Source organism: Trachurus japonicus, chromosome 11, assembly GCF_045865225.1.
Source record: "Trachurus japonicus isolate A0001 chromosome 11, Traja_1.0".
Lineage (NCBI taxonomy): Eukaryota > Metazoa > Chordata > Actinopteri > Carangiformes > Carangidae > Trachurus > Trachurus japonicus.
The window spans coordinates 14222258-14232483 of record NC_140917.1 but is presented as its reverse complement, the minus strand read 5'-3'; the positions used below and the strand labels follow the sequence as shown (position 1 = coordinate 14232483).

General features: G+C 39.0%; 1 protein-coding gene across 1 annotated transcript; it reads left to right on the top strand.

Moving 5' to 3' along the window:
* Window positions 1-112: 112 nt before the first annotated feature.
* Window positions 113-2480, top strand: rpa3 (replication protein A3). Its single transcript, XM_085791159.1, has 4 exons — window positions 113-351; window positions 483-557; window positions 2075-2186; window positions 2271-2480. The coding sequence occupies exons 1-4, from the start codon at window positions 253-255 to the stop codon at window positions 2351-2353; spliced, it is 369 nt and encodes a 122-aa protein (XP_085647285.1). The 5' UTR covers window positions 113-252; the 3' UTR covers window positions 2354-2480.
* Window positions 2481-10226: the final 7746 nt, after the last annotated feature.

Genomic DNA, 10226 nt, shown 5'->3' with positions numbered 1-10226 from the left:
GAACCCTTAGTTGGTGTTTCCGGGGGATGAAATGTCAGAGCACACCGGATGTGTCGTTGTAAAAGCTGAGCGCGCTCGATTTTTATTCCCGCGTAGTCCGCAAGTTCAGGACAGGTCGCGTTTCGACGTCACTTTATCAAACTCCACCCGCTTCGGGCGACGGGGTCATCCAAAAGTAACCAACGGAGTCATTTCCCGCGCTGTTCGGCGTCGTTCAGAGCTCAGAGACGCCACAAACAGCGAACTGGGAAAATGGCAGGAATACTGGACGTCCCCAAAACAAGAATAAACTGCTCGATGCTGTCGCAGCACATCAACAAACCAGTTTGTTTCGTCGGGCGTGTGGAAAAGGTTGGTGTGGTGACGAGCTGCTGCTGCTGCTGCTGCTGCTGAGCTTGAACCAAAGAGTTTGTTTTAACAGTTGAAAACATGGCGACTTGCACTGCGACTGGTTTTAACCCAGTTACTCTTTGTCCTGTCAGGTTCACCCTTCAGGGAAGTCGTTCACTGTGTCGGACGGAGAAGGAAAGATTGCAACAGTGGAAATGAATGAACCCGTGAGTAGCCTAACGTTACATGAAACCACAATAAGTTATGCATTTAATGCGGATGTGTCCTAGAAAACTAGCATGCAATGTATTAACTATTTGCCACATCCATGTGTTGAAACTCATCTATTTTATTTTATCAATGACAAAAACAACGACGTTGATGCAGGTAAGATAGTAGATACTGATGTGACAGTCGATCGACTTGTAAAGAGACCACTTGTAAAATGAACTGTCAGCATAATTGTGTTTATATGTAAACGCAAAAGAGAATCAACAAACATACAGAATAAACAAACACATTATTTTCTTTTTATGTGTTCAAAATGATCAAGGGGGAAATGTTGGAGCTTACTGAGAAATTGATTGAATAATTCATATCACATGTCTAAAAATACTTTTAAAAAATGTTGTTAAACCTTCATCATTTGTCTGACATTAAGGCCAAGTCCACATGGTTTTATAATGTAACCCATCTACACACACTGTAACTGAGTTTTAGGTCACACATTAGATAACCTCTGTTTACAGACAGGGGGAAAAACCTGGCCTACATGGCTCAGCATGCTTTTGACAGCACATGTAGAATGGATTAGTATTAAAAACCAACATTTAAAAAATGACCCACCTATATTTGGATTTGGCCCAATATGAACAGTAGTGATGGTCAGATGAAACCTCATGAAACCTTGATGCTTTCTATCCAACTGGTTTGAAAAAAAGGTTAATTTCTCGAGGCTTCATGTGCACACAACCCCCACCTGCTGGTCAAAACCTTCATTGTCATTTCAACTATTTGTGATAGCCTCTCTTGGATGTCTTGCAGCATGGGAATGATTACTTCTACTGAATAGAAATAAAACACCTTACTGTAATTTTGTGTGGTTCACTCATTCATTTTTTCTAACATATTGTGTAATGGTAATAGAGCTCTATTAATGTCAAAAAACTAGTTAGTATTATTTCAGTCAATATGTACCGGTAAGTAAATCCAGTAGGACATGAGATGTTTTTTTTTTTAAACTGTTGCATTATCTTCAAAAGATGGGAGTTGTGCTTACAGGTACTAGGATGATGGTGTCTATATTCATCTTTTCTTAAGAAACAATATTTTTCCACTGTGCTTGGAAATTGGCAAACAGTAACAAAGATGTTGTGGGGATCTATTGCGCCTTATACATGTTACACGTAAATCGCTCAAACCACTTACTTACCCAGCAAGGCTTCAGACTTCACAAGTGACGTCACTCGCGCTAAATGAAGCAACCCTCGATACGCGCTTCATAAAAGACTTCCTGGATTTCTCGACACACGCTCCAAAGCCTCGGCACAGTACGTCCCGTCACTAATGAACAGGTCTGCAGGAACATTTATTAGGCGTTGTAACACTGTTCAGTGTAATGATGAAGAAATAACTTGGGATAAGTAAATAATTTATGAAGCGCGAATGAATATACAGGTTTGCCAAATAACATAAAGGTCACTCGAGGTCATCTGTGTGCGTCTCCTCATGTATTTGTTTTCAGCTGGAAGAGGAGCTGAGCGGCGTGGTGGAGGTGATCGGCATGGTGTCCAACAAAGGAGGAATAATGGCCACAACATACAACTTGCTACGAGAGGACAAGGGCATCCTTTTTGGTGGGTCTCATTTCATGAATAGGACGGTGCAGTGGCCGTAACACAGCAGCACTAAATTACTGTCCTGTCTGTCTGTCTCCACAGATTTAGAGCTCTACAACGAAGCCCTGAAGGTCGTCCATGACTTCCCCCAGCACTACCCTTTTGAAGTGGCTGCAAGTGGATGAGGGCTCGAGTCTGATGACTGTTCACAGAAATTGTTTTTGTGCCTAAATTCTGTTTGGAGTATATGTATGTGTTCGGAAATGTGTTATGTAATAATCTTTGCTATAAAAATAACCCTCTTAAAGTGTATAGTTTTTTGCCTACAGTGCTCAGCAACCTTTTGAGAATAAAAGCACTGAAATCTGAAAACAATGTGGCTGCGGATTATGTATACTTTATTTAAGAAATACATCACAACAGGCCTTTATATACACTCATTATACCACAGCTAAGGGGCGTTCTTCAGCCCGACGCCAAGCGAAGGGACGAAAACCCCCTTAGCTGTAAAACAGTTACCAATAATGGCAATATGAAAGAGGAATACACAATCGATTTCATGTAGTTTTTATTAAATCAGAAATACATATTATCTAGTAAAATAGACCTGCAAAAAAAGTCACACCTCTCTAGACGTTAGCTCTGTCTGCATGTTGTCTTTTCCTCTGCTTTTTTTTCAGGAGAAAGTCACTGCTAATCTACTCATCTATTGCTAACCCTCCCCGGAGGTGAAAGTTAACCTTGAACATGTGAATTCAACTAATTTAGTCTATTTGTTAACATTGTCAAAACGAGAGATATACATATTTGTTTCACTTGATATGTATATACTCTATCTCTTACAAATTTCATAGGCAATAAAGATGTCTATACTGTATTATCAATATAGGCACATAGCATCTATCATAACGTATCTGTATGAGGATTCATTTGTTTTAACTTGTTGGGGCAGTTTTGCCACCACCAGTTTCAAATTTGCTCTCTGTACTTAAGGTTATTGGAAAGAAAATCTGACCATTAGATTGGATCTGGTTATGAATCATTGTCTTATATGATAGAGCCCTAGGCTGGAGAGTGTGCTGAAAGAATTTGAAGTCTCATCTTTCCACAGAATGATTAATGCCAACCATCGCAGAACACTGACACTAATTTTATTGATCAAATAGGAAATTATTACTGTAAAAAAACAACTTTATGGCAAACAAAAGTCTAAGTGTGTATATCATTACCAAAGAGGGGCGGGGGGTGATAATGTCAATGGCTGTAAAGAACAAAGTATCTCTGCCACAGTCAGTCAGAGGAGTAGCCTGGAGGAAAGCAGCTGCCCTGCTCCAGCAAGTTGAGGCACTGTCATGTGTGCTGCAACATTTGCTCCCTTTGCTCACACGACTCACGCTGTCATGTGAACATCTTAATGGACTGCCGCTGCTTATAATCTCTAAAATTCAACACACATACATACCCACATTATCTATTCATTGTTGCAAATTGCATAGTATGTCCCCTAGGGGGTGCTGACATGTTTGTTTTGTAACTGTCACAGGGTTTGTCTGCCTCCTCCGCTCACACCAGTTTCTAATTTCGGCCAGTTTTGAGTAATGGCTAAAAAGTGTTTTGTAATGTCACGGCAACCTTGACCTTTGACATCAAAATCTAATCAGTCAATCATCCTTGAGTCCAAGTGAATGCTTCTGTCAAAGTTTAAGAAATTCCATGAAAACAATGTTTCTGAGTCTGACTCTTGACAACACAGAGGAGTAGAAACAGCTGATTAATTGAAAATGGGACGAGTTATCTCTGAAGTGGATTATATGGTTTTGAGCCATGACTATTGGCCTGATTATTCTCTTTAAACTTACGACGGTATTCACTATAGTTTTGCATTTATATGTCCAGCTAAAACCAAGTCTCAGTGTGTTTGTTAGAACCACCAAACGTTTTCAGAATAAACATCATCTTTATGTAGCCTATTACGGATGCAAGAGTTTTATCTTGTAAACATTTTAAACCTGCTAAACTGATTTGTTTGTCCACTTAGATGTTATCATGTGAACATTTTATGAGTAGACAGAATTCTAAATAAATTATACTAACCTTGCTAATAATAATTGAAACTGAAAGTGTGTTGTAATGTTGTTTGTATTGTACGGTAAGTAAGTAAACTTTATTTGTACAGCGCCTTTCACAGACCAGGGTCACAAAGCGCTTTACAGTTACAACAAAAACAATACACAGTTAATAAGTACATTGATCGTATTGTTACAATCATTTACTTTTGTTGCGCCAGTTCAACCTCTTGGCCAGGTCTCCCTCACAAAAAACATTTAATCTCAAGGGATATCCTGATAATGATTAAAAAATATATAATACTAATAATAACAATATTACCAATTATAACAATATTAATAATGATAATAATAATAATAATTCATTAAGATTCATAATGATTGAATTTAACTTGATGATAATCATCTGCTGAAAGTGATGTTTCTCTGAATTTGAATATCTATATTTAAATATATATGCCTACTTAGATCTTGCAAACTGATAACATCCTAAAGTATGTATTTTTTTTTATCATGAAAAAGTGAAGAATTTATTATTTTTCAGGGAATCTTTTGTATTTTCTCATCAAAATATTTAGTTATTTCAATGGACTTTGTGTGATTGTTGTGTGACTAAAGGCCTAATGACCTCAGCACTGATCACAAAATGGCTTGGTCTGTGCACACTGCATAGTCATGTACTCTGTTGTTATTATAACACATCAATTAGTGTAGCTGTAAGTTGGTATTTAGCATCATTAAAGCTGGTGATTTTTATGCTTAAAATGTTTAAAACAGACAAATGTTGAGTCGTTGAATGGGACACTGAAAGGGGAATTCTTTGAATGAGTGAATGACTCCATAGACAGAGTGAGGCAGGTTTCACTGCAGCTTTTACAGACAGACGCTCCTGAAACTGTCACATAAAATGATCCTCTTGATCCTGCTGGTGGGTCCACACTGACCACAGCTTGTTCATTATAAAAAAGCAATTATCTACCCAATTCATCATCACTCTCTCAGACATCAGTCTAATGCCTGTCTCACTTTTCCTGTTTGCTTTTGTCGGGTCGTTAAAGTCATCATCAGTCATTGCAAAATATAAATTCCCATCTTTAGATGAATCCATCTTGAGCCTCTCTTGGAGGGCTGGGTGTTTATGATGCCATATTGTTCTGCCTGTTAACCCCGAAATGACCACAGTAACCTCTGGACTGGGCCGAGGATCTTGTAAAGTCCTTTATGTTTCAAAGCCATTATCATACCTCCAAAGGTCATTAGTTCATATTCCACATACCGGGGTGGACACAGATGTTTAAACACTGAAGTTGGCCATGAATGTTGCAGCTCTTCTTGATGCAATGTGAGCCAACATGTCTAAAACAACCTGTGCATATCTATCACATGCCTATCAGGGCCCCTGTGTGGGGCTTGTGGACTGACTGTTTGAAGCTGTCAGCCCTGCCGTAGTCTGAACTGCCACAGGGAGCTTTTACAAATGATCCAAGCATGGCAAGTTCAAGAAGACTTCATACCTGCGAGCTCCTAATGTAAGAACTCACAGGCCCTAAAAATGTCTGTGGAGCCCAAATAGAGATGCAGTGTGTGGCAATTTGAAGTTCAAGTCTGTTTGAGTTTGTACCTCAGGCACAGCTGCTGCACATCTCAGCTCAAATACGCCCACAGACATTCATCAGTAAGTGAACGCATCACAGATCAAGATCTCAAAAACAGTAAAGGTCAACCCTAATAGCCTCAAATTAATCAGACTACACATACCCACTCACCCACTCATACCCACTTTGCCATCACTTAGGAATTCATACAGAAATTATGAAAAAAATTCTCACAAATGGTTCATATATTTTTATCTGACTGTGGATAATCATGGGTGTAATCTGAAACCAGTCTGAATGGAGGAGGCAGACAACCGTGACGAGGTGATTCCAGTTCATATTGTGTCACAGTTTGGGCTCAAGCATCACCATCTTTAGTTAGACTCCTCACATCCTGATACAATGGACAACGAGCCTACCACATGGAGTCAGTAACACACACTTACAGTGACAGATACAACCTGCTTAGTTTTGAGAGCCGTGGTCATCTTTGCAACAAATGACCATCTGAAATTAAATCAGCTATATGAATTCTTTAACGACAGACTTGCACCAAATGATCCATGTTCGATTATTAAGTGATAGATAGATTGTAAATACCACTATGCACAAAAAAGATATAGGCACTTTGATACTAATGTTACATTGATATACTCTTTTTTTATGTTTCCTAAAAAAGGGCTTGGTGTAGAGTAGAAATCATTTTGCCATTTTGTTCTCTAAAAAAGCAAAAATCTTCGCACATCTATTTCCTTGGCAGGTGCGTCGGAGTGTGACTGACAATTAAGTCCAAATTAAAAAAGAAGAGTTCCCACACACATGGCCAACTTACAGAATTTTATTGCATTGCAACGTTTTGGTACTAGACCTTTTTCAAGCAAATATGAATGTGTCATTTGCATGAAAAAGGTCTAGTACCGAAACGTCGCAATGCAAACAATTCTGCAAGTTGGTCATGTGTGCGGGAACTCTTCTTTTGCCATTTTGTTCTCTGAAATGTCAAATGTCAAATTTGCAGGGCCATGCCTCAACAACACCTTCAATCTCTAGTCAAGCCTACATATAGCCTACCTGGTTAACCCTTTCTTCCTCTGTTTGCCTCGGGGGTTAGGGTTAGCTGGCTGCCTTTCTAACAACCTTGACTGACTACTGCAGCACAGATGTATAACTTTTGATGTTGAGGTTTATTTTGTTTTTTGGATCCTTCCTGCTGTGAGGCTGTGGCACATTCCCTGCCCACCTCTTGCACCTCTCCCTGCTTGTGTCCAGAGAGCGTCTGGGCGTGCAGCCTTTTGTTAAAAAAAGAAAAAGGCCCATTGGTCTAATCAAAATATGTTGAACTTCAGCAGGAAGTCCTCTCTAAACTCCCAGTCTGTTATTGGTGTTGCTGCTGTCTGGCTGTGTTGTCTTAGCACAGAGCCGTCTGCAGACAGTGTGCCACAGCCAGCATTACCACCCGTCTCTTCCCATACACCCAGCAGCACCAGGCACCCTGGCTGCCAGACTGCCCACTGTCTCTCCATATGCACAGAGCATTTTTTTGTGTGTATTAACAATAGAGCAACTGGCTAACATGAAAGATGTTGCGCTAATGTGCCGACCCACAGATAATTCTCACCCTGTTCCCCTCGGCTCTACGCAACTGTTAGTGAATTTCAGCACATTGTCTTGGTTGTACCACTTTCATTTTTAAACTGTTCGTTTGGTATCATCTCTTCTTTCAACCTTGTTTCCAGCAGTGGTAGAAAATTGTGTTCTTGAACATCTCATGATTTAATGACAGACACGTTTTTTCAGGAGTTGGTGGAAAACCAAATCAGGAGAATGAATGTTGGACTGAGATTAGTTGAATTGCCACAATAATACCTCTGAATGAATGTTAATGTTGGTTTGTGTCTGCTGGATGTAAAAGTAAATAGTTGACTGCATGCTGGTAGTAATAATAATGTGTGAGATTCGAACATGTTACAATTTGGTTATATCTTGTGCCGCTGCCCCCAAGTGGACGAAAGAGTGTAATATGCAGCTTGAAGTTTACAGTTTGTACAAATGATCTTACAGACATTATGTCTTTGTTTACTTTACAATTCTTTCTCTTAATAGTCTTATTGTGAAGGTTACGACTAAAAATGATTCTCCATGAATCTAAAGCAAGAATGAACCAGTTCCGGGTGTAAATCCACTTTAACCTACTAACCTTTTAAAGTGCTGCCACAGACATTGAGAACTTATTTTGCAGATATTAGTGTTAACAAGGTTATTTCACAGCAGAGTTCATTCTCAACAGTAGAAAATTAATATGTTTTATAAGAAGTTTTCTTCAGGCTTCCAGGTAATATTTATCAAATGACTGGTGAGACCTGAAAGCTGAACAGTGGCAGGTGTCAGACGTATTACTGATTTATGTAAGGAGGCAGGCATGAGGCCTTATCTGAGCCTGTCTGTATGAATTATGAGAGCAGCTAATAGTTTCTCATACCAACATCCTCCAGGTACAATTTCTCACAGTCAGTCAACATTCTTACGTTGGCATCAAGATTAGATTTAAAACATCCTGAAAACGACTCCCCATTTAATCCAGTTTGACCAGACATTGGCCTCCTTCTAAATCTATGGTCTGTCCGCTTCATTCTATTAGTCTTTTTTTTTCAGTAGCCTGTAAGTATAGTACAGTACAGTATAATATAGTAGGCTAGTGTAGTGTGGTGTGGTATACGGCACAGTAGAGCACAGTGCAATGTAAGTATAGTTAGTATAGTTTAGCATAGTGCATACAGTTTGGCTAATTGTTTGCTACACTGACACCCATCACAACATTTTGTTTTATACTACTTTCTACTTCAACTTCATATTTCACAATGAATGAATGAATGTTGCTCACTGTAGGATCACCAAAGTTTGGTGAACTTACAGTGAGCAACATTCATTTTCCAAGATAACGCTATATTTTTTAAACCCAAATATCACTTTATAAAATAGGATGTGTAATATTGTAACAGAGCAAAAATAAACTCAGCCTTAAAAAGTATTAGTATGTTGCTTTTACTTTCACCCAGCAGAGAAAATAATTCAAATACATCATACAATAATGCAATATAATTATTGATGGTCATGTATTTTATAAGGTCTGTGTTCGGTATTTTGGTCGCCCATTCCCAGTCACTCCATTAAATTCAGGGACACTGGGGTGTCAGCGTCAGATGCCTCAACTGGTTGATTTCAGGAAACGCTTTTTCTTCAAAATAAAAGCGGGAAAAATGTAATTCGTAAAAAAGTGTTGGAGCGGGCCAGACAACCTACAAATGGCGTTTCAAAATGTACTCCAAGTGACATGATCACATATGAGATGGAAGTATAACTTTAAAAAAAATAAAAAGTCGCTGATCTCCTTCCGAGGTAAAGTTTTATTGTGAAGGGAGTAACAGGACGCGTGACCTGCCGTAATGTGGTGGGCTTGTCACCGGTGAGCTGAGACCACTGGTGCCGCTGCTCCCTGCACCTCTAAAGTGACAGCAGCCCGGGAAGAGCTCGGAAGGGCCGGTCCTACACCCTCATACATGAACCTGGAGGTCTGGTTTTATTAACGCACAGGTACGTCGCCAAATTTCATGATGCATTATAGATTAATTCTGGATTTATTATTACCAACATATGAGTTTTCCCCCCAGAAGGCATCGTAATTGGCAGCAAGTGTAGCCTAATTGATTCAGAGTAATCCTGTTTTATTTAGTTTAGTTAGTTTTATTTATTTATTAAGGGTTAATTAGATACAGTAATACAACAACTATGAAAATAGCTCCATTCAAGTGTCTTTGTTATTGTAATTATTAGGAGTGTCATCAAAAGTAGGCCTACTTCATTCAAATTTCAATTATACATCTAAAATGTATGCCAAATCTTTGACAAAGCCAATTTATAGCCTCTGTCATAATATCATCCAGTTCTGATAGACAAGATATGCTGCACATACTAGTTGCAGCAGTAACAGTATTTACAGATGCATGCCAATGATTCTGAATCAACCTGCTGCTTGTTGATCACACTAAATCAAGAGCAACTGATACCAAAAGACAACTGAAACTGTTTCTCCTTCTTTTTTGAAGGTTTTTTTTCCCAGCTAATATTTAAAACTTAATGATTATTTTTTTTTTAAATGTTTTAAACAGACACTCCACTCAGGTGGAGAATCTTCTGCCTTATCTTTATCTATCGTAGCATCGTTAGGACACTGACAGGTTCAAACATGACTGACAGTGGAGGAGTTGGCTGTGAAGTATAGCTCAGTTAAAGTCAGACATCTCGGGGTTAATACTAATACCTGACTTAATACTCAAGTATTGTACATGTATTGCACTATATACTGTGGTAAAGTTACTGTCTGGCCCCTGCTACTATGA

Bases quoted from the DNA above. Each gene is read 5' to 3' on its own strand.
- rpa3 (XM_085791159.1), top strand. From the start codon at position 253: ATGGCAGGAATACTGGACGTCCCCAAAACAAGAATAAACTGCTCGATG. The intron at 352-482 runs GTTGGTGTGGTG...TTGTCCTGTCAG, and splicing joins TCGTCGGGCGTGTGGAAAAG to GTTCACCCTTCAGGGAAGTC. The intron at 558-2,074 runs GTGAGTAGCCTA...ATTTGTTTTCAG, and splicing joins CAGTGGAAATGAATGAACCC to CTGGAAGAGGAGCTGAGCGG.